We start from the raw sequence: 23,276 nt of genomic DNA on the forward strand, positions 1-23,276 counted from the left end.
TACAAGTCATTCTCAGTAGGCTTTAAACTTTTTCTCACCCACATCTGTTGTCCCATCAGTCACATTAATGTCACAGTTGAGAGAGAGAGTTGATAGTGCTCTTCAGAAATCTAATGCACCATGGGGGAGGTAGGGCTGTGTGTGTATGTGTGTGTGTGTGTGTGTGTGTGTGTGTGTGTGTGTGTGTGTGTGTGTGTGTGTGTGTGTAACTGGGAACAATCCCAACAGTAGGAGAATGTAGTAAATAAATTCTGGTAGTTCCCTGGCTGTTTCTGTGGTTAAGTGAGTTGACACCTATCAAGTGCTGCCATTGGCCCCTGCTGAGTCAGTACTATAGCTCTCTTCACCCTCCACTGTGTGAGCTGTGGAAGGTTCCAGGCCTGCCATCCCTGCTGGTTTCAAAGCTGGAGCTAGCATAGCCTCTGCTGCTAGTATCCACCATAGTGCCAAAGTGATCGATTCCAAGAATACAATCTTTTCAAGTGAGAGTCCCTGAAAAGTGCAGTTTGCTCTCCGCAAGCTTTAAACCTGACCCAGATCTACGAGTCTCACTAATGTCACGGCAGACAGAGTAGATAGTGCACTATAGAATGAGAGCAGGGTGTGTAGGGATGTTCAGTGAGTGTAAGACTGGAAACCACCCCAACAGAACTAGGAGAATACATAAATTAATTCTAGTAGGTCCAAGCTGACACAGGAGTTGGACATAAAAATTTAAGGCATATGGCTAAAAAGGCCACTTTTGAAAGGCAAGTTTAAAACTGATACATACAAGATAATGTTATCTAAAAACCTCAATATCCTGGATAACATTATGGTTGGGTTGTTGTGCATTTATATATAGAAATAGATAGGAAAGAGTCTATAGTGATACACATTAGGAAACTAAGAGGGAGGAGAAATCAGGCAAGAACTGTGTTTTTGTTTTGTTTTGAGACAGGGTCTCACTTTATAGTTCTAGCTGGCCTACAACTTGCTATGTAGACCAGGCTGACCTTGAATTCACAGACATCCTTCTGCTCTGCCTCCCAAGAGCTGGGATTAGAGGTATGTACCACCATACCCTATAAAACTAGTTTTTGTTTGTTTTTTTGGCCAGGTGTGGTTGACACATGATCTTACTTGGAAGAGTGAGAAAGGAGGATTGCAAATGCAAGGCCACTGTGGAATACATAGGAGAGCCCGCCTCTTATATGCAGTGAAGGGGCTAGAGACATGACTCAGCAGTTAAGAGCACTTGTTGCTCTTACAGAGGGCTTCAATTTGGTTCCCAGGCTCACAACTATCCATACTTCAATTCCAGGAGATCTGGCACCCTCTTAACTTCTTACATGCTATGCATATTTATATGTAGGCAAAAAAAATCATACATAAAATAAAATAAATCTGAAAATAAAATAAGGTCAGGCTTGGTGGTGCACACCTTTAATCTCAGCATTCCAGAGGCAGAGGCAGGCAAATCTCTTCAGTTCTAGACCAGACTGGTCTATAGAGTGAATTCCAGGACATAGGGAGTTATATAGTAAGACCCTGTTTCAAAAGTAAAATAAAATACTTTATAATTTTTGAATGATATTTTTAATGTTCGCAGGAATTTTGTTTTACTGGTATAATTGAAATTTATTTTAAATGTAACAGAAAATATAACATCTTGTACAAATGATGTTCTCTTGCCCTTTCCAGGTATAAACCAGTGTTTTACCTCTTCATGCTATGACATAAAAACTACGTTATCCTTTATGATGGCTGCTGTTATTGCTTCATATATGTAGATTCAAAATCTGGAACTCAGGATGACATGATTCTTTTAAATATGTCAGAGTCAAATGTGGGTCAGGGACCCTACTTTGAGAATTCCTGTCATGACAGGGACCCCACTTTGAGAATTCCTGCCATGACTTGTTTTGACTCACCTAAAGCAAAATAAAAATGACTTGTTAGAACATCAAATGCTAAGCAGGCTCTGGGAATGGGTATTAAATGTGTGTGGTCACCAGTGTTGCCCAGTGTATTCAGGTTCATCTGGTTGGAAAACTTAATTTATGTCTGGTCCCCAGCAGGCTTAGTTCAACAGGGCGAGTGACCAAGCTACTAATGGAAGTGAAAATCCAAAGCTGATGTCTGTGGTCTGAGAATATCAAGTCCGAGGTCGTCAACACAATGCAATTCATTTTCCCAGTTTTTTGCTTTGTTTTGTTTTGTTTTTTTCATTTTCTACTTCATCCAATCTGCTGTAGAGCATGCAAACCTGAAATGGTGTTTACTCATTTAGATCCACTTTTAAGTACATTTTGCTCCATAAGTGACATGAGTTTGCTAATGTGTATTTAAAAGGGAAGGCAGAGCCATAGTTGGATGGGGTAGATTGACAGGAAGGCATTTGTGTTACACACTGCTGAGATTCTCCCTCCCCAACTGAGGTGTGTTTGCCTGGACGACAAAGAAAGATGGAGCCCTCAGCAGCTGCTGAAACACAGCTTTATAAACCCTCAGCCGAAAATGCCCTTGGTGGAGCAGAGTCCTGAAGGTGAGTCCTGCCTGCCTGCCCACCCACCTACCTACCTACCTTTCCTTTTCTCTTTTTCTTTCCTCTTTTTTTTTATTTCTGATAGAGTCCCACTATGTAGTTCAGGCTACACCTCTTGGTCTTCCTGCATCTGCTCCTGAGTGCTGAGATTACAGGCATGCCCTACTATACTCGACCACTATTCTTTTATTTATTATGAAGACACAAAGCCTGAAACTAAGAATGTTTGCATGGATTGTTTCTTTTCCCCACGCCAGGCTACACATAATCCATTCATGTGCAGGCCTTGTGTGCATGGGACGGAGTGCTTTGCAACCCTAGTTCTCCCAGCGTCTGTTGATGGAGTGGACATCCTCATCTTGCTGTGTCGCTCATATTGCCATGTAACCCTAGTAGAGCTTGGAATGGACCAGGAGACCTGAGTTTGGGTTCTGGCTGTCTGGTTCAGTCACTTCTCCATCCCTGTTACCCTCACCTGTAAATGGGCTGACTGTACATTCCTGAGGAAAGGTGTCAAAGTGTAAGGAGTGCTTTTTCAGACCAGTTGGAGCCCCTTCCTCTCATGCTTATGTTGTTGGGTTCTGTGAACTGCCCGTATTTTTTTTATTTTATTCTTAATTATGTGTATATGGGAAGGGGGTGGTATATACATGTGTGCATGCAGTGCCCAGAGAATCCAGAAGAGGGCATCGGATTCCCCGGAGCTGGAGTTACAGACAGTTGTGAGCTGCCCAATATAGGTGCTGGGAAACAAGGGCCAGCCTTTTTTTGAAAACAGTCTGGCCCCTAACCACTGAACCATCTCTCTGGCCCAGTCTTCTTGTCTTTCTAATGCTTTTGTTTCTTCTTAGACTCTGGGGGACAAGATTACATCGAGACTGTCATCCCCAGCAACCAGCTGCCCAGCGCTGCATTCTTCAGTGAGACACAGAGACAGTTTTCCCGATACTTCATTGAGTTTGAAGAATTACAGCTTCTAGGGAAAGGCGCTTTTGGAGCAGTCATCAAGGTGTGACAGAGTTAAAGCCCCTTCTCTTTGATTTCCATGACCCCACAGGTTTGGTTTCCATTTTGAGAGTGGGAAGGAAAGCGAACGAGACTCGTGAAGCTGTGGTCCCTCCCCCTGGAGTTAAAGGCTTGCTTTAATGTTACCCTGTCCTTGGTTGTCAGAACAATGACAGGAAAAGAACATGATTATCAACATCCTGAGTGGTCAAGATCTCTGCGTGAAGCACATTTTCAGAAAGGGAATTGTCCTTTCCATCTTCCCCCAGTTTTGTGGAGTTGCCATAGGGAAAAGGGTTCCAAAGTTAGAACGAGGTGGCACATGGGGAGACAGTCCTGATGGCTCTCATTTTCTAGCTACAAAAATGGGAAATTGATGGCCTGTTTTAAGGTGCGCTGCTCTTAGGGCTCTTTCTTCATTCCGGTCTGGGGCAAATTTTATTTTGTGAATGTAGGAAGAAGCCTCTGCTGATCTTATATAATTTAAGTATGCTATAAGCCATAAGATATGCAGACTAAAATGTCTGAAGAACCGCTGAGGTACAGATGAAGGTGACTTCTAGCAGTGGGACATATGTGTGTTTGATTCTGAGAGCATGAGAAGGAAGGAGCTGTTTACTGGGTGATTTTTATGTGGCTTTGGGGAAGTTGTTTTGTTTTGTTTTGTTGGGTTGTGGTTGTTTTTGTTTGCTTGCTTGCTTGTTTTGAGATGAGTTTCCTGAAGCCTAGGCTGGCCACAACTCGCAATGTAGCAGAAGTTGACCTTGAACCTCTCATCTTCCTACTTAATGTCTTCAGAGTGCTGGGATTTCAGGTCATACCTCCATGCCTGTTTCATGCCATACTGGGGGCAAACCCAGAGTTTGTGCATGTTTGGCAAGCACTCTACCAAATGAGCTGTATTCCCATGCAGGTTTTGAGATAGCATATTATATAGGGTAGGCTGCCCTCAAACTCTGTGTGGTCAAAGATGACCTTGAACCCCTGGTTCTCTTTCCCCTACTACCCAAGTATTGGGATTACAGAAATGTACCACCACACCCAGCTTAGAAGCATCACTCTTACTGCAGAATGCCTCTCAACCAAAACAACCAATTTCCCCAAATAAAAGAGGGGCAGCCTTTCGCAAGGCAGGTATCCCACAAGAAAGCTCACAGCTCTAGGAAGAGTTTAATTCAGTGTCATTTTTATTAACTCCATAAGTTTGGGTTGTTGTTGGTGGTGGTGGTTTTTTGTTTGTTTGTTTGTTTGTTTGTTCTTGTTTTTTGAGACAGGGTTTCTCTGTGGCTTTGGAGGCTGTCCTGGAACTAGCTCTTGTAGACCAGGCTGGTCTCAAACTCACAGAGATCCACCTGCCTCTGCCTCCCGAGTGCTGGGATTAAAGGTGTGCACCACCACGCCCAGCTTGGTTTTTTGGTTTTTTTTTTTTTTTATTCTGAATTTCAAGCAATGTGAAAGACGTTTGTTAAACTTCATTTCTTTCTTTTATTTCTGGACAGGCCCCTTGTAGCCTTCCTTGTTCACATGATCTTAAGGACAATGAGTGAGTTTGCTATAGCGAGGGCGTCATCGTCTGTGTGCCCTCCATCTCCCCTTGGCTCTCACGCCCTTCCCCACACTGCCATCTGAGCCGTGAGGTCTGCTTCCCCATCAGGTCCATTTAGCAGCTGGTCCTTCAGCATGTGCGCACGGGTTCGTTTGGACAAATTAATTGCTAGCTTTTAGTACATTAGGTCCTATGTAAATGAGAAGGAGAATGTGGTATAGTTACTTCAGTCAGGCCAGTGAAATCCTCAGGATAGGGATGGTCTATGAGCACAGTGGCCTTTGAGACTTTTTCTATTGATTCATTGTGCTCCTAATTTTATTGTCTTATTTTATAACCACATGTCAGAATCTTAGTTGGATGACAAAATCAGTGGGCAGCATGCGTGTTAATGGTAATCGCTGCTGTTGGCCAATCACACCTCTCTGGGGCTTGGCTAGGATTCTTTCTCCATATGTCCTCATCTCCTCATTGTCCCCGTTCAGGCCAGTCATGAAAATCTACAAGTGCCATACAGGTAAGAAAGCTGAGTCTCAAGGAAATGAGCTTCTCTCCCACATTTATGTGACCTTGTACATTCTTTGTAAAATAGTCAGCATTTTATTTCAGGTTTGTTAATATTTCTGGAGTTTCATTCATTTTTAGTGATTGTAAGTATTAAGCCAATAAAATCATCATATGAAACCCTGAACTGGCTTTAGAAAATTAATTTCACTTTAAAACTATAGTGTTTTTTGTTGGCAGATATAATGTGAGACGAACAGGGAAGCAATGTCATGAAAATTAATTAGTGTAACTCTATTTCATATGTTAAATTTTTTAAAGAAAAGCAAATGATATGCTTATCAATAAAGAAATAAATTATTGCTGGCCAGTGGTGGCACACACCTTTAATCCTAGCACCAGGGAGGCCGAAGCAGGTGGATCTCTGTGAGTTTGAGATCAGCCTGGTCTACAAAGCGAGTTCCATGAGTAGGCTCCAAAGCTATACAGAGAAACTGTCTCGAAAAACCAAATCAGAGACAGAAGACAGACAAAGAGACAGACAGACAGAGACAGACGGCAGACAGACAGAGACAGACAGACAGACAGACAGACAGACAGACAGACAGACGGACGGACAGATTATTAAGGTAGGCACGGTGGTCCATGCCCATCCCACCTTTCATAAGGTGGAGACAGGAGGTTGCAATCTAAGGTTACCCTGTCTGCATAGGGAGTTTGCGGCCAGCCTAAAAGAGATAGAAAAATAATTATTAAAACAGAGGTAATGTGTATTTCAGTAATCCCAGCTCTGAAGCAGGAAGATATCAGGTTCCAGGCCTGGCTACATAGTGAGATCCTGTCCCAAAAAGAGATGGGAGGAAAGGGAGTACGAGGAGAAGGCGAAGGAAACAGGGAGGCGGGGCATGAAGGCTGTGCCCTCCTCTGTGTCTCCCAGCAGAACCTTGAACTTTCCCCCAGCTTGGGGGTAACCAAGGCTCTCCTCAGTCTGAATTCAAGCCTTGAGTCTCAGCTATTATTGTGGGTCCTAAGAATTCCAGGTTCTGCTGGGGATGAACTAATGGGGCCCGGCAGAGTGAATGCCAGTGTGCAATGTCCTTGGCCACGGATATGACCAGGTCCTGTCCCCTACTGCTTGGCAGGTGCAAAACAAGCTGGATGGCTGCTGCTATGCGGTGAAGCGCATCCCAATCAACCCCGCCAGCAGGCACTTCCGCAGGATCAAGGGCGAGGTGACGCTGCTGTCGCGCCTGCACCATGAGAACATTGTGCGCTACTACAATGCCTGGATCGAGCGGCATGAACGCCCTGCAGTGCCCGGGACACCACCCCCAGACTGTAGACCCCAGGCCCAGAACAGCCCAGCTACCTGCGGGAAAGCAGCTGACGACACCGAGGAGCTGGGCAGTGTGGAGGCCGCAGCACCGCCGCCCATCCTCAGCAGCTCTGTGGAGTGGAGCACATCTGCGGAGCGCTCCACCAGTGCGCGCTTCCCAGTCTCCGGCCCCGGCTCCAGCAGCGATGAGGAGGATGAAGATGAGCACGATGGCGTTTTCTCACAGTCCTTCCTGTAAGTGCTAGCTGGCGGTGGGGGCCCCTGATGCCTAACCCAACAGGCCCACCCCAGAGGGCCGAGCCGGTGGAAACCAGTTTCAGAGAGTAGCCAAATGCAACCTGCAGGAATTTTAAAGATTTCCCACATCCGAGGCCAGGAGAAAGGAAAAGCAGAAGTGATTTCCAGTACTTAATCTTGATAGATTTGAGAAAGAGTTCTTTGTTGGGGGCTGGAGAGATTACTCAGTGCTCTTTGCTCTTCCAGAGGACTTGAGTTCCATACCCAGCAAGGCTCACAACCATTTGTGACTCCAGTCCCAGGGGGAACCGACGCCCCCTTCTGGCCTCTGCAGGTACTGCATACATAGGGTGCACAGACCCATACACATAAAACAAAGGTTTTCTTTAAATAAAATAAAGACCGAAGCCAACAGCCCAATCTCTATTGATGCTGCAATCATGGTGTGTCTTAGTCGCGTTCTGTTACTGTGAAGAGATACCATAAGCAAAGCAACTTATAAAAGAAAGCATTCAATGTCAGCTTTTATGTTTGTTTAATATTTCTTTATTTCTTTTTCTTCAGTCCTGCTTCAGACTCTGACAGTGACATCATCTTTGACAATGAAGATGAAAACAGTAAAAGTCAGAACCAGGTAAATATGTAAGCAGAAGTTCGCTAGTTTTACTCAGAGCATGGTATATAAGGAAATGACATCTGGTGTTAGAAGCTTCAGGCAGAATGCCAGAGCATTAATCTGATATGTGAATATCAGTTTTAAAACACACCCGTCCCTTTAAAATATGTGCCTACTAGTGTTTATTACAGGCATTTATTCACATCATAAATTTATACTGATATATGCACATATAAACTTACCATGTTTTATTCTGACATAAAAGAAAAAATTGACACACTGTATTTTTTTGCACGTGGTGAGAGTTTCACAGAGGGCCTGGAGAGATGGCTTAGCAGTTGAGAGCACTTAATGGCTCTTACTGAGCTGAGCTTGGTTCCCAGCACCCGTATGGTGACTCATTACCCCCTGTAACTCCAGTTCCAGGCGATCCAGTGTTCTCTGGCCTCCACAGGCATCAGTAAAACACATGGTGTGCATAAACAAATAAGTAAAATAAAGTGTTAAAATATTTTTAAGTTTCATACAGGATTGGAAAATGTCTTCTATGGTTGGGAATGAGGACGGAATGCAAATTTAACAATCTCGTGGGGTTAGCTTAATCTCCCCCATCAGTCAGTCTGGATGCTCAATTTAATCTTTGATTGACCATCTTCTAGAACAGTGTTTCAATTATGTAGCATGATCCTGTAATGTTTGATGAGGTAATTTAAAGGATCACAGCCAGCCTTATTTTATTTCTGATGTCGTGGACAAGAGGAGAGAATGCCAGGATTCACCTTACTTTTAGTAGAAGTAAATTTTGTTGATGGCATATATCCTTTCTGAGGACTGGAGAGCTGGCCCAGCAGTTGAGAGCAAGTAATGCCCTTGAAAAGGAACTTCACAGCTAGTTCCCTGTAACTCCGTTCCAGATGTGTACACACACACACACACACACACACACACACACACACACACACACACGAATGAAATCTTTTTTAAAGAACTGTCTCTTGTAGTCATGTGTAGTAGGTGTGATATGAAACACATCTCTCCATACAACTCCTGGTTTTAAATGCTTGACAACAGACACTGTCTGCACCTCAGATCCCATGTGTACCTGCTTGCTTTTCTTGTCAGGCTGCAGAGGTCCAGGCTGATGCCTAGAGTTCAGAGTAAAAACAGTGGACTGTCCATTTTAGGTTCAAAATAATAAATGTTCTGTAACTACATGTGGTTTGTAATAACTTCATTACTTGGGATAAAAGGATAACCACCAGCATTTATGAGTTTACTCACAGGATATAAACATATAGACCCTGTTAGAATTGATTTGAAGATTTGAATGAATTAGCCAGTATGTTTTTATTAAGTACTTGTCAATTAAAAATCACTTAAGATCCTTTTGCTTTCATTTTTCTTATTAATTTAACATAACTAGTCTAAACTACTAAAGCAAAATTATCTTTGCTTTTAGTATTAGTTATGCATTTAATTATTAAGGACATCCAATTTATACTTCCAGTTCGGCTCAGTTAAAGACAACATCCCATGAGCATTCTAATTGATGGGTTTAATAATTAATCCCAAGGGATTCATAATCTTCATAGTTCTCCAGAGAATACAAGTAATTCAGTAGCTGAATCCAGTTATTTCAGGAGCAGAACTTTTTATTTTTCTTTGAAAAAGGAAAATATTGAAAAACATCCTTCCTCACGAAAACTGAAGCCAAGGGGCCAGAGAGCAGTTAAGAGCATGTGATGTTCTACAGAGAATCGACTCTGGTGGTTCACAGCTGCCCGGTTCTCCAGCTTCGGAAAGTCCCACGACCTCTTTTAGCCTCCACGAGCATTTGCACTTACATGCACGCACCCACACATAGACATGCACACATATATGCAACTAAAAATAGAAAATAAATCAAAAATAATCAGAATCATTCTTTTTGCCTACTAGGCATTAAAGGTATTTAAATATGTCTATCCAGAAGAAAAGACTTCACAAATATTTGAATATATTTGTGTATGTTTCTGTTTCGGTTATGCACACTGCATGAGTGCAGCTATCCCACGGAGGCCATAAGGCACTGAGTCCCCTGGAACTGGAGTTATAGGTAGTTGTGAGCTGCCTGATGTTGGTGTAGTTAGCACTCTTAACCACTGAGCCAGCCCTGGAAAAGTCTTTTTTTTTTTTTTTTTTTTTTTTTTGATTTTCAAGACAGGGTTTCTCTGTGGCTTTGGAGGCTGTCCTGGAACTACCTCTTGTAGGACCAGGCTGATCTCGAACTCACAGAGATCCACCTGCCTCTGCCTCCCAAGTGCTGGGATTAAAGGTGTGCGCCACCATCGCCCGGTTTTTGTTTTTGTTTTTTTAAGGTGTCATTCATTAGAAAGAAAATTGCTTATGGGAGACAATAAAGTTGTGGCAGCTAAGTGGCTGTTGAGGAGTGTAGCCTAGAGGGCAGTATAACCTCTGATGTGTGAGCACATTAACCTACTTTCTTTCTAGAGGGCAGTATACCCTGTGACAGTGTGAGCACATTAACCTACTTTCTTTCTAGAGGGCAGTATACCCTCTGATGTGTGAGCACATTAACCTACTTTCTTTGACTACCACCAAGGGAAGACAGCCTTTAATACGGAGCCCTGTATTTGTTCTGCCCTTCAGATCCACAGGCCTTCAGTGGTAAGACTTGAGCAGAAACTTTGTTATTGCACATCTCACCTGGTCCCCATCTTCCCCATTGTTCTGTGTAACAGCAGGTCTGTAATCCATGCAGAATCTCTGGTTACAGTGCTTTAAACCTCTAAGGACAGTGGTTGTGTCCTGTACCGCGGATGTCCCCTAAAGCAATAGGAAGCCGTGCACAGGGCTGAAGTTGGGGGTCTTAGACAAGCCCTTGAAGGTGGCGATGCTCTCGTTTAACTTAGCCCTCAGTTGCCGTTCTCCTGTGCTCCTCTTGGTTTAGGTTGAAGACTGCAACGGAAAGGACAGTTGCCATGAAAGTGAGCCATCAGTAACCACCGAGGCTGTGCACTACCTTTATATCCAGGTGAGACCCTGCTCGGTGATGTGGCACCTCTCATTGCTTGATGGCAATGTGTTTTATGATGTACTACAAGGTAATGGACAGAAGGGGGCTGATTATCACTGCCAAAGTTAATTGGCCAGGAAAGTTACAGCATGGAAGCCTGCCCTACCCCAGCCTTGAACTTGTTCTTTCCCAGTGTTATCAGGAGGCACCTGGGGGCAGCCCTGGGCCCAGGCTGTGCACATTCACACCCTGGATCCATCTGTCACCACTGTGTGAGCTCAAATGTGCCTCCGTTTCCCACAACTTAATTATCTGATCCTTCTCTGAATAAGAGGAAGTGCTTATAGCCCAGGTCCATGCAGGTGTGGGCGTGCCTTAACTGTCCGCATGTGTTCCTTCTCTAAACACACCTGTGAAGTAGGTGGGACTCATGGGAGCTCGGGGAGGGCTGAATGAGGCCTGGAGGATGACTCGGAATGTGCCAGCAATGGCTGCCCACGAGAAGATGAGACTGACCCCTAAAACAGTGCAACACTTCTGCATGAGGAATTCACCACTCTGACCTTGGCCCAAACCAGAAGCTAGTTTCACACGACCTAAGTCTTACATGATGCTACATTATTTTCTCTCTTAGCACACCCAAGGAGGGGTAAGACAGAGCCCCGGATTGAGTGTTTCCATAGGTATAATGTTATCTAGATTCAAAGAGGATTAGTTATTTGTATACAAGTAAAGTCAAGGACATCATTAGGCTAGTTAGCTATTCTTGAAAATTTGAGATTGGATTCAATCTTGTAAAGTAATAACATTTTATTGCAATATCAATTTTCATATTTGTGACAAGGATTTTAAACAAGTAAAACCTTTTTAAAATAAGCAGCTATATATATTATTTGTTCGTTTATATACATTGGTGTTTTGCCTACATGTATGTCTGTGTGAGAATGTCAGATCCCCTGGAGCTGGAGTTACAGATAGTTGTGAGCTGCCATGTGGGTGCTGAGAATTGAACCCGGGTCCTCTGGAAGAACAGCAGTGCTCTTAACTGATGAGCCATCTCTCTAGTCCCGTGTGTGTGTGTGTGTGTGTGTGTGTGTGTGTGTGTGTGTGTGTGTATGTTTTTCTTTTAAAGTAGGAGCAAGGAGTATAGCTCAGAAGTAGGACAATTGTCTCACATGCAAGAGGTCCTGGGTTCAATCCCACTGGTGGAGAAGGTTATATTAGCTGCTAATACTATATATATTTGCCCCAATGTATTCTTCAGTACTGTTGGTTATTAATATTATCATTAAACACATATTTGCTCCTAGGATCTTAGGGGATATTTGGGGGACTTGAGATTGAATCCAGAGTTTCATGCATGGTTAGAATGTACCACACTCCTCCACTGAGCTACATTCCCTACTCAAGGTGGTTTCCTATACTTTTAAGTTTGTTTTATCTTTTACCATAATAACATGGCAATTCTTTCTAAAACTGCTTCAAACCCATTACAAGTTTTACGAGTGATTGCACTGACTACAGTTATCCTCCTGATTTTGAACCTTTGGTGATGGGTCCTGCCTGCTTCCTTCTTGTCTGTAGATGGAGTACTGTGAAAAGAGCACCCTGCGGGACACCATTGACCAAGGACTGTACCGAGACACCATCAGGCTTTGGAGGCTTTTTCGAGAGATTCTGGATGGATTAGCGTACATCCATGAGAAAGTAAGTTTTATTACATCCCATGTCTATGTACTTCGATTTATATAAATTGTGTATGTGTGTTGCATGAATGTCTGTGCACGTGTTGTGGGGATTAGGGAGAAGCTCCCCTATGAATGTGCTTGTGGATGCCGGAAGTCAACACAGAGTAGGTTGAATGAAAACGGCCCCATAGGCTCATATATTTGAATACTTGGTCTCCAGTTGGTGGAACTCCAAAACGATGGAAATGCCATTCCCAGTTAGCTCTCCCTGCCAGAGTGTGAAGAGCAGGATATAAGCTCTCAGCTGCTGTCCAGTACCATGTCTCATGGTGCCATGCTCCCCACCATGAGTGCTGTGGACTCACCCTCTGAAACTGTAAGCCCAAATAAACTCTTCCTTCTGTAAGCCTAGGTCATGGTGTCTTGTCACAAAATAGAAAAGTAAATAAGACAGGTGTCTTCTATTACTATCTCCCCCCTCCCTTTTTTTTTTGACACGGTCTCTTACTGAAAATGAAACTTACCAATTCAATTAAACTAGCTAGCCAACCAGTTTTCAGGGGCTGCTTGTATACCACCCTCTGTACCCAGCTTCTATGTGGGTATTGAGTATCTGAACTTGGGTCCTCATACTTGCATAGAAAACATTTTACCTATTGAACTGTCTCTCCAGCCCCTACTTATATAAACGTATATTAAAAAGCAAAGAGGAAAGTGGAAAAAAATGAGTATGGAAAACAAAGCCAGGAAGGAAACTACAGGTATGATGAAATGATCTTTTTACATTTATTTACATGTATTTTTTTATTGTGTATACATGTGTGGGCCAGTAAATGCCACTGTGCACATGTGGAAGTCAGAGGACAATTTCTTTCCTTGTACCATGTGAATTCCAGGGATCAAACTCAGGCCATCATCTTGGTTGAGAGGACCTTTGCCTGTGGAGCCATCTCACTGGCTTGAAATAACATATTTTTGTAGGTAATAGAACCAAGTGCCAAAAGTGAGGGAGAGTACCCAGTGTCGGCTCCTGTAGAAAACACTGAAGATGGTCACTGGGTCAAATCTAACTCACACCTGTTCTTACATGGCCAGTGAACTAAGAATAGCTTTTATGTTTTTAAGTGGCTATAGCAATTTAAAAAAGAAAAAGGATATATCATGACATTAAATTGAAATTTCATTGTCTGTCAATAAAGTTTTATTGGAACAAAGCCATGCTCAGTTGCCTATGTCTATATTTTACCATAACAGCAGATTTGAGTAGTTGCAGTAGAGACTGTATAGCCTGTGTTAGTTGTTTTTCTGTTGCTGTGATAAGACAGCATGACCAATGTAACTACAGAAGAAGGAATTGATTTGGTCTTACAGATCCAGAGGGAGAAGAGTCCATGATGGCAGAGTGGAGGCAAGGCAGCAAGAGCTGGATCCGACAGCTCACATCCTTTGTATCATAGTAAAAGGAAGAGTTCTTATTACATTTAGCATCTCCCAAGTGAAAGAGGGAGCATAATAAGCCCTTGGGAGGAGGAGAAAGGAAGCAGGGCTCCTATGACATCACCACTGAGCTCCTCCCAGGCCCCTCCCAGGCTCCTCCCAGGCTCATGAAGGAGGTGGATGGGGAATGTTGGTGCAATAGAATGAGTGGGGAAGTATGAGAGTGGCCTAGGCAGGAGAAGCAGTAGCGGAGAGGGAATGGAGGTGGTGTGGGCCTGACCAGAGCCACCTTTTGTGGTGCGGCAGAGGGAAGGGAATGTGAAGTCACTGAAGGGAGCTGGTGGAGGGAGCCTGTGCAGACCACACCAGTGGGGAGGCCACAGGATCGCAGAGGACATTCCAGAGACCAGACATCTAGGACCAGGTGGGCCACAGGAGAGAACCTCTTCCAGTTGCCATCATTTAAAATTAGGAAACATGAAATGTTAAACTCTGTGTGGGAAGCAATTGCTGAATTCTTCACTGTCTTTCCACAGGGAATGATTCATCGGGATCTGAAGCCTGTCAACATTTTTTTGGATTCTGATGACCATGTGAAGATAGGTGATTTTGGTTTGGCGACAGACCATCTAGCCTTCACTGTGAGTATTTTTAAAATCAGGCTATGCCTGAAAATGACCTAGATGGGGTAGTGAGCCTCCTGTGCCCTGTCGTGTCACCTTCTGCTGGGAGGCGGGTCTGAAGGGGCAAGAGGCAAGTGTCTCTTTGGCTTTGAGGCTATTGGTTCATGAGCAATGTTTAGGTGGAAGGCATGCAATCCTCTATGAAATAATTTGATATTTTAGGCCCCCTTGCTGAGCATTTGACGAGATGTTTTTCATCTGAGGAACTTTTAGCTGGTTTGCAAAAGTGAGACTCAGCTCTGGACAAATACTGTCCTGACCCTCGGGCTTAGTTTAGCATACAAAACTAATTAACATGAGGGACAGAAATAGAGTAAACGGGGGAAGACACGTGGTTGTGAGGAACAAGAAAGGCTGTAGGCCCAGTGCTGTGAAATGCACTGCAGTCTCAGCTACTCATAATCAGTTAAGCCCAGGTGTTCAAGGCCAACCTAGGCCACATAATGAAACTCCCAAAACCTCTCCCCAAAAAAGAAAGACTATATAATAACAGTGACATTTCAGATGGGTTTTAAAAGGTAGGTAGGAGTCTAGCAAGCCAGAGTCAAGGGCAGAGCATTGTACCACCAGGGCAGGGATCTCAGTATAAGCTGAGGACCTAATGTGAGTGGACTTGGTTGTTTGAATACCCATGTTCTGATTGGCTGAACCTGTGAAATGTAAACAGCCTGGTGTGGAGAGAAGAAGTCTTTGGAAAGTTGGTCAGAATTGAGTGCCAGGGCTCTACATGCTATCCTAAGCTGTAAGTTCCATGGTCTGTAGTAAGTGCAGCTCATTCCAAGGCTGGTCAAAGGAAGAAAATAGAGTTTAGATAATGACAAGAATAACCATCAGGGCTAACTTAGCAGGTGCAATTAGGAGTGGAGAGTGAGGAGGCAGAAAAGAGCTGGGAGTGTCAGTGAGCACCTATTGTCCCAGCATGCAGAAGGCAGGGGCAGGAGGACCTGCTACATGTAAGTTCAAGACCAGCCAGAGTTGCATAGCAAATCCTTGGCTAGCCAGATCCGGACGGAGAGCCTTATGGCTGTCCTGTGTCATGGCTTGGCAGAATTCATGCCTTATCTGTAAAATTTGTGTGTTCTAGGACCAGCCTCAGAGTCTTACCAGAAAGTAGAACAGAAGGCGAGTGTAAACTCCTGGGTGTTGCATGAATTCTAAATTGTCCTTAATAGTAAAAACCCATAGTCACATATTGTGGGGTGATGTGTGTGTGGGGTGCTGAAAGATCAGAGAAGCCAAGCCACAAGAGAGACCTTTTACCTCTACCAAATCCTCAGACTGAAGGGGTGACCCTTTGTCCACGAACCCTCTGACTGAAGGGGCGACCCTTTGTCCACAAACCCTCAGGCTGACTGCCTAGACTGTGCACCCTTCTCTAAAGATGCATCCCTCTCCTGTCTCCTCCTGCCTTATATTCTTCTGTCTGCCCAGTCATATCCCTGTATCCACCTCCTTAGTGCTAGGATTAAAGGCATGTCACCCCAAGTGCCAGGATCACCTTTGTGTGAGTTCTGCTTCTCTCTTAGACTGGATCAATTTCATGTAGATCTGTCTGCCTGTCTCCCCAGTGCTGGGATTAAAGGTTTGTGCCACCACGGCCTAGCCTCTGTGACTAGCTAATGTAGCTAGCCAGCTTTGCACTCTGATCTTCAGGCAAGCTTTGATAGATCATAAACAAAATATCACCACATCTGGGTGTGTTAGCTACTTACCTGTTGCTGAGATAAGACACTATGACCAAGGCGACGTCAGAGAGTTTATTTGGGGATTACAGTTTTGGAGGGTTAGAGTCCATGGCGGCAGAGCCGGGGTAGCTGACGGCTGAGGCCTGCAGGAAACTGAGAGCACACTGGGAATGATGTGAATCTTTTAGACCTCTAAGCCTGCCCCGGTGGCATACTCCCTCCAGCAAAGCCACTCCTTCCAGGCTTCCCCCAAACAGCCACCAACTAGGGACCAAGTATTCAAATTCAAAGATTTATGGGGGAGTATCTCATTTAAATCACCATGCTTGTTAGGGTGTGACGGTTACAGGTATGGCAAAGAGACTGAAACTGCCCGGTTACTGTTTCAGCAAGGGACAATGAGGCCATGTTAGTGACCAGCCTTTAAGGAGAAGAAATAGCAAAACTGACCTGGAAAAGTTATAGCACTAGAAAAGATAGAGCAAAGATTTATTGCTGTTTTTCATAGTCCTATACTTCCTGGTAAACAGGTTCTGTCTTAGTGTTTGTGGTATGAACATAAGTGGGTTTCTATAAGAGATGGGCATTTCTATCCTGAAGAGAGCTGCCCAGTGAATTGCTCTTCTTCCTCTGTGTTCACTGGGCTTCTTTGAGCCTTTGCACGAATGGGTTAGCTAAAAAACATGTAAATGAGGCAACTCAAAGAAGCATGGGGATAGCTGTGCATGCGGTGGTGGTGCACTCCTTTAATCCCAGCACTCAGGAGGCAGAAGCAGCTGATCTCAGAGTTCTAAGGCCAGCCTGGTCTAGGGCTACACAGGGAAACCCACCTCAAACAAACAAACATGGTGATAACGATTCTGACACTCACGTTAGCGTGTCAGTCTTCATAGAGATGGATGAGCGTTCTCCCCGAGGGCTCTCAGGGTTAATCTGTATGATTCTGTTTTAGACTGAAGGTAAACAGGACGACCAGGGAGGCGATCACGTGATCAAGTCAGACCCTTCAGGTAAAACCTCGCACGTCTGTGTATTCAAAGCAGACCATAAAGCACCTCAGCCTGGGATCTGCCTTTGACTTTAAAGACTTTATTCTGAAGCAAACTGAAATTATTCTTTGAATAGTTTTTATGGAAGCTTAAGTATTTTTTTCTTTTTCACTAAGTTAGTTGTTGTTCAGAAATGTAAGAGTTTTGGTTAGTAGAAATGTCTCCTGGGGCCCAAAGCTGTGTATTAGCCAATCCCAGTTGGTCCTGTAGGGTCCCCTCAAGTCCTGGCCTATCTGGGGTCCTATCTAATCCTCCGTTCCTGTGTAAGCAGACATCCCTGTGTGAGGCAGTGCCAGGCAGTCTAGGGCATAGATCAGTCGTCTATGACTGATCTATGCCCTAGACTCGTGTAGTGCTCGTGTTTTCTCCTGATTGAGTACTGCACATGGGACACAGACCAGGCCTCGATTTTAAGAAGCTCTTTTGTTTTGGGCCAGCCAGATGGCTCAGCGGGTAAAGGTGCTTGCCACCAAGCATAATGGCCTGAGTTCAACCCCTGGAGCCTACATGGTGGAAGGATACAACAAACTCCCACAAGTTGTCCTCTGACCTCACAGACATGCCACAGCACACATGCCCACACACAAATAAATAAATGTAAGTGGGGGGAGGGGCGCTTTGGTTTTCATTACCTAGAGCTGGGGATGTAGCTCACTGCCACTCGCCGGGCATGCACAAGGCCCTGGGTTCAATACTTAGCACTGTGAAACAGCAACAACAACAATAGTCCACGGCTGGACTGTTCTCCTTTTGTTTTCCTCCACAGGCCATTTGACAGGCATGGTTGGCACTGCTCTCTATGTAAGTCCTGAGGTCCAAGGAAGCACCAAGTCTGCATACAACCAGGTATAGACTGTGGTGTGCGTGCATGCGCGCGTGCGTGCGTGCGTGCGTGCGTGCGTGCGTGCGTGTGTGTGTGTGTGTGTGTGTGTGTGTGTGTGTGTGTGTGTGTGTGTGTGTGGTGGGGCAATCTCAAGAGTAAGTTACAAAGCCGGGCGGTGGTGGCGCACACCTTTAATCCCAGCTCTCGGGAAGCAGAGGCAGGCGGATCTCTGTGAGTTCCAGGCCAGGCTGGACCAACAGCCTCCAAAACAATACAGAGAAACCCTGTCTCGTAAAACCAAAAAAAAAAAAAAAAAAAAAAAAAAAAAAAGAGTAAGTTACAAGTAAGAACATCAAGACTGTAACAGGCACGGTTTCGAGACCAGTGAAATAGGAACAGTCTCTGATTCCCATTTGAGGCGGGGATGCCGCGATGCCCAAGTGCAGCAGCTGAGGCTGGCTTCATTGTAGAAGCCTGCAGTCCCTCCGTCCATTAGGAATATGTGAGCCAGCCTCTGCTATCCCCTCCTCAGGTCAGGAACACAGGGAGCAAGGCAGTCGGGGAGCCGACCCAGGGACGATGGAACCAACAGTGAGCAAGGAAAAAACAAGAGAAACACCTGAAATGCGATGAGACTAAGAAGTGTACTGAGTAGGAAGGCAGTCGTGGGCCCTGGCAGGCATTCAGAATTGTTTTTCTCAGTCTGGGCATCCAGCCCTAAGGACCCTGAACATTCCCCTTAGGGGATGGCATTTAGAATAAAAATGAACAAAGACAAGCCAGGACTAGGGGTAGAGCACTTGCCTGTCAGTGGCGGTGACAAGCCATGGCTACAGCATGCCAGGGAGGGGGAGGGGTGAAGCAGTGGGAATGGAAGCTTCAAGAAGACTTCTTGGTAAGGTGAATACATTTTGTACAGCATGGCAGCTACAGTTTGTAATGTATAATAATTTCAAACATGGCAAAGGACCAGTTCTCAAATGTTCTTATGGGGGGGTAGCTATTAAATAGATGTTAGAGTGAACATTTTGATGATTTGTTTTTAAAATTACAGGCCTAAAGACTTGTTTTAGGGTAGATCATCAGGTTTCTTTTACTTCATTCCAGTGCAAATCCCTTAGCTCCTGGAAATTCACTTTGATATCAGAGCTCTCTAACGGCAATTCTTATTCTGTTTTCCCCACAGAAAGTAGATCTCTTCAGCCTGGGAATTATCTTCTTTGAGATGTCCTATCATCCCATGGTGACAGCCTCAGAAAGAATTTTCGTTCTCAACCAGCTTCGAGATGTGGGTGTCAGATATGTTTGATGCATATGTTTCCTGATCCTCAGAGCTCAAAGCAGGATTTTCTCCTGGTATTTATAATATAGAAGAGGCTAGCAATTGTTGATTTTGTTAAAAACTGGTCTTACCCTATAACCAGGCTGGCCTGAAGTGTGAGGTTCCCCTGTCTTAGTCTTCTGTGTGCTGGGATTGCAGGTGTGTGACACCAGCCTGGCTACCTCCTGTCGTTTTAATGGCTGTCACTGACTGCTAGGTGGAAAGATAATCAGCTGTCATTTTCAGTGACAAGTCTTCAGAACAAGGAGAATCACCTCATTTAAGGAGTTAACACAGCAGGTTTGATAACTAAAGACTGTCAGCATGGGCTGTTGTTCTGTCTTCTAGTAAGAAAAAAACCCACGCCTGTCAATGTGCCCAGTGATGAAAAACAGTTTTGTTTGAGGCAAGCCAGCGTAAGCTACATGAAACTTGAGACCTTATCTCCTGTCCTCCCCCAAAAAAACATAAAGATCATATTGACCAGAAGTTAAGATGGATCTGAAGGCTTGAGATAGGCCTCTGTGGCAGAGTATTTGCCGATCCTGGCAAATACACGGCTCTTAAAAATATCAGTCATTTGAGCGGTTTTTCCCCCAGTGGAATTTCTACTCACGGTTTTTAGGATTAACCCTTGCTCTGTTGCTGTTTGAGCACAGAGAGACCAGTGTTACCGGACAAAAGTGCACGCCTTTAATCTCAGCACTCAGGAGGCAGACGCAGGTGGATTTCTGTGAGTTTGGAGGCCACGCTGGTCTACAGAGCAAGTTCCAGGATAGGCTCCAAAGCTATAGAGAAACCCTGTCTCAAAAAAAAGAAAAGAAAGTGGAGAGTGAAGCCTGAACAGTTTAGACTCAGTAATTTATGAGCCACAGATGTGGGGAGCCTTTCTCATCCTTAGGGAGCAAAGGCAAGCAAATGAGATCACACCAGCAAGCCTGGCGTGACAGTGCGTGCCTACAGTCAGTGCCGGCTTGTGAGGTGATGGTCACGAGCCCAAGGCCAGCCTGGACCATGCAGCAAGATAACAAATAAATCACATACACTGAGGTGAACTTATATTATTTCTCATTTAAACATAAGGGGTGATTTCCACAACCTAGGCAGTCATTGCATGACGTCTACACTAGTAGACGGTACTGGAAGAGTGAGCACGGGGTGTGGGGAAGGTGTCTTGTTAGTGGATTTTAAAAACCTATGGATACTTTGGACAGTAGTTGGTTATTTGGACAGCAGCATGTCGGTAGCAGTTCATGGAGTGTCGGTGAACCACCGGTGATTCTGCTGTTCACTGTAGCAGATGAGGATGTCCTTGAGGAAGTGCCTGTCTGTAGTCTGAAGTTATGTTTGTTCTTCATTTCAAGAATATCTAAACTATCAGCCGGGCGATGGTGGCACATGCCTTTAATCCCAGCACTCGGGAGGCAGAGGCAGGCGGGTGGATCTCTGTGAGTTCGAGGCTGGGCTGGACCGACAGCCTCCAAAACAATACAGAGAAACCCTCTCTCATAAAAACAAAACAAAACAAAACAAAAGAATATCTAAACTATCAAGTTAATCTTGTAATTGAGGTCCTGATTATCAGAAAAGTGAGGATTTGGGGGAGTGAGCAGGATTGGTGTTAACTGAATTTGTCCATTCAGTGTGAATCTTTTTGTTTTTGGTTTTGGTTTTTTTTGTTTGTTTTTGTTTTGTTTTTTTGGGGTTTTTTTGTTTTTTGTTTTTGGAGGCAGGGCCTCATGTAATCTAAACTGGCTGCAAACTTGGCTGTGTATCTGAGGCTGCCCTTGATCCACCTACCAAGTTTTTCTTTTAACTTGGGTTGGAGATTTGGTGGAATTTTGCCTTTTTTCATTATGTGTCTCATTAAACTAATCTGTGTTTCTCTGAAACCCTTAAATTGAATTGCTCCTTATACTGACTTTTATCCACAATGATAGTTGGAGCAAACGTCTCTCACTTGAATCTCTCTCATTTAAACCTGAGGGAGGTGATTTCCAGTCATTTGGGTGAAGTCTGTGCTAGTAGACTGTGTACTGGAAGGGTGAACACCGGGCGTGGGGAAGGGATCGCAAATGTCAGTGTGCTCTTTAGTTTTCTTAAGGAGATGAATAAAAGCGTTGCCGTGGCAGTCTGCCAAGCTCTTGCTGATTGGAATATCACATTCTTTTAGCCCACATCGCCCAAGTTCCCCGAGGACTTTGATGATGGAGAGCATACAAAGCAGGTAATTCGCTGATGCTTGCATTGCTGTGTCTTCCAGTCTTGGGTTTTAATTACTGTTTTCTTCATTTTCAATTAGTGATCTCCTGCCACTCTTTATCTTGTGTTCTAAGGACAATGTGGGGGGAAAGTACTAAAAGACAAAGCTCTTAAAATGTTACTAGACTCGAGACACTATAAAAAGGTCAAGGTCTGACAGAGCAAATTAACAAATTTAAGAGTTCTTTTGTATGCTTAATTGTGCCTTTGAAATGTTACTTGGAACAGTGGCTTAGCTGTGGGAGTCAGGGAAGGAAAGGTTTTACAGCAAGTTGCTTTAAATAAAACTTAGGACCTGAAGGGAAAAATTAAATTATAATCTCAGTCTGAAGTGATTCAGGTTTTGCAGGAAGGATTGCACTCTCCAGGTGATCTGCTGTTACAGGTTTGGGGATTGTTTGCTTTTATAGTCCTGGGGGATCAAGCCCAGGCCCCCCACACGTCAGGCAAGTGCTCCACCACTGAACTCTCTCTGCAGCTGATGTTACAGTATTTTAAAGCAAGATAGTTTCTCACATATCCATAACTATCCAGCGCACGCGTATGGTTGTCTCTGGCTCTCACTGGAGCCAGCTAATACCAGTGAGCTGGAGCTGGGTTCCGTTCTTCTTGCTGACAGTGGTTCACTGTGGTGAACCTTCTTCACTCACTGATGCTCATCACAGGGAAATTTCCCTACACTGACTGTTATTGACAATGATAGTCAGGGCAAAAGTCTCTTATTTAAATTATCGGTGTTGAGATCAGGAGTGTAAACAATGTATGTGAATATTTGCAACTTCTTATTTTGCCTACATGACCACACCACTGTACATCTCTAAGATAGGGATTTATCATCTTTCTATTTCTGTTTACATGGGCCTCTGTACTTCGATGGTGTTTAACATGACACTGTTTAAGACTATGGGGCTCATTTGAGCCCATCTATTTAATTAGTGAAGAGCCATTATAAAATGGACTGTTATCTGTTCTACTTATTTTGTTAGCTGCTATTTTTCATTTGCTGTGTTTCTGGGTGTCATAATTAGAAACACTCATTTCATAGACAGTCTCTCTACATAGCCCTGAATGTCCTGGAACTCACTATGTACACCAGGCTGGCCTTGACTTCACAGAGATCTACCTGCCTCTGCTTCCACCACCCCCAGCAGAAGGTACATTAGAAATGTTTAATAAAATCCATCTAAAAATTGAAATTTTCTGTTCTCAAATATTCTGCTAACATTTTTTACAAATTCTTGTTCTAAGGATTTATATCAGGGCTAAGAATCACAGGTGGACAGATGTGGTGGCATGTCTTTAATCCCAGCAGTCTCGAGACACAGGCAGGTGGATCTCTGTGAGTTTGAAGCATGGGCTATGTCGTAAGTTCCAGGTCAGGCAGGCTATTTAGTAACCCTGTCTAAAAAGAAAAAGAGAGCCCTTAGGGAACCTCTCAAAGCGTTATGTTGCGTCAAAGGGGTCTGTACTACAGGGGCAGAAGAACGTGGAGCAGGAGAATTCCAGGGAGTGGGATCAGTAGAGAACACAGAAGAGAAGAG

The 23,276-nt window shown here is 44.2% G+C and overlaps 1 protein-coding gene across 3 annotated transcripts in view; it reads left to right on the forward strand.

Moving 5' to 3' along the window:
- The window catches only part of Eif2ak4 (eukaryotic translation initiation factor 2 alpha kinase 4), a 95,670-nt gene that overhangs the window by 37,114 nt on the left and 35,280 nt on the right, over positions 1-23,276 (forward strand). For all 3 annotated transcript variants that reach the window (XR_005877333.1, XM_040746032.1, XM_040746033.1), the window contains exons 10-20: positions 2,421-2,527; positions 3,379-3,536; positions 6,725-7,152; positions 7,720-7,789; positions 10,722-10,805; positions 12,372-12,494; positions 14,449-14,553; positions 17,233-17,290; positions 18,096-18,175; positions 19,339-19,440; positions 21,647-21,700. Coding sequence is in view for 2 of the 3 variants with exons in the window: in XM_040746032.1 (XP_040601966.1) it covers positions 2,421-2,527; positions 3,379-3,536; positions 6,725-7,152; positions 7,720-7,789; positions 10,722-10,805; positions 12,372-12,494; positions 14,449-14,553; positions 17,233-17,290; positions 18,096-18,175; positions 19,339-19,440; positions 21,647-21,700 (1,369 nt within the window). In the remaining variant the exon portion in view is untranslated. The remainder of the gene's footprint in view (positions 1-2,420; positions 2,528-3,378; positions 3,537-6,724; positions 7,153-7,719; positions 7,790-10,721; positions 10,806-12,371; positions 12,495-14,448; positions 14,554-17,232; positions 17,291-18,095; positions 18,176-19,338; positions 19,441-21,646; positions 21,701-23,276) is intronic.

This window comes from Mesocricetus auratus, unplaced genomic scaffold, assembly GCF_017639785.1.
Source record: "Mesocricetus auratus isolate SY011 unplaced genomic scaffold, BCM_Maur_2.0 Super-Scaffold_100004, whole genome shotgun sequence".
Lineage (NCBI taxonomy): Eukaryota > Metazoa > Chordata > Mammalia > Rodentia > Cricetidae > Mesocricetus > Mesocricetus auratus.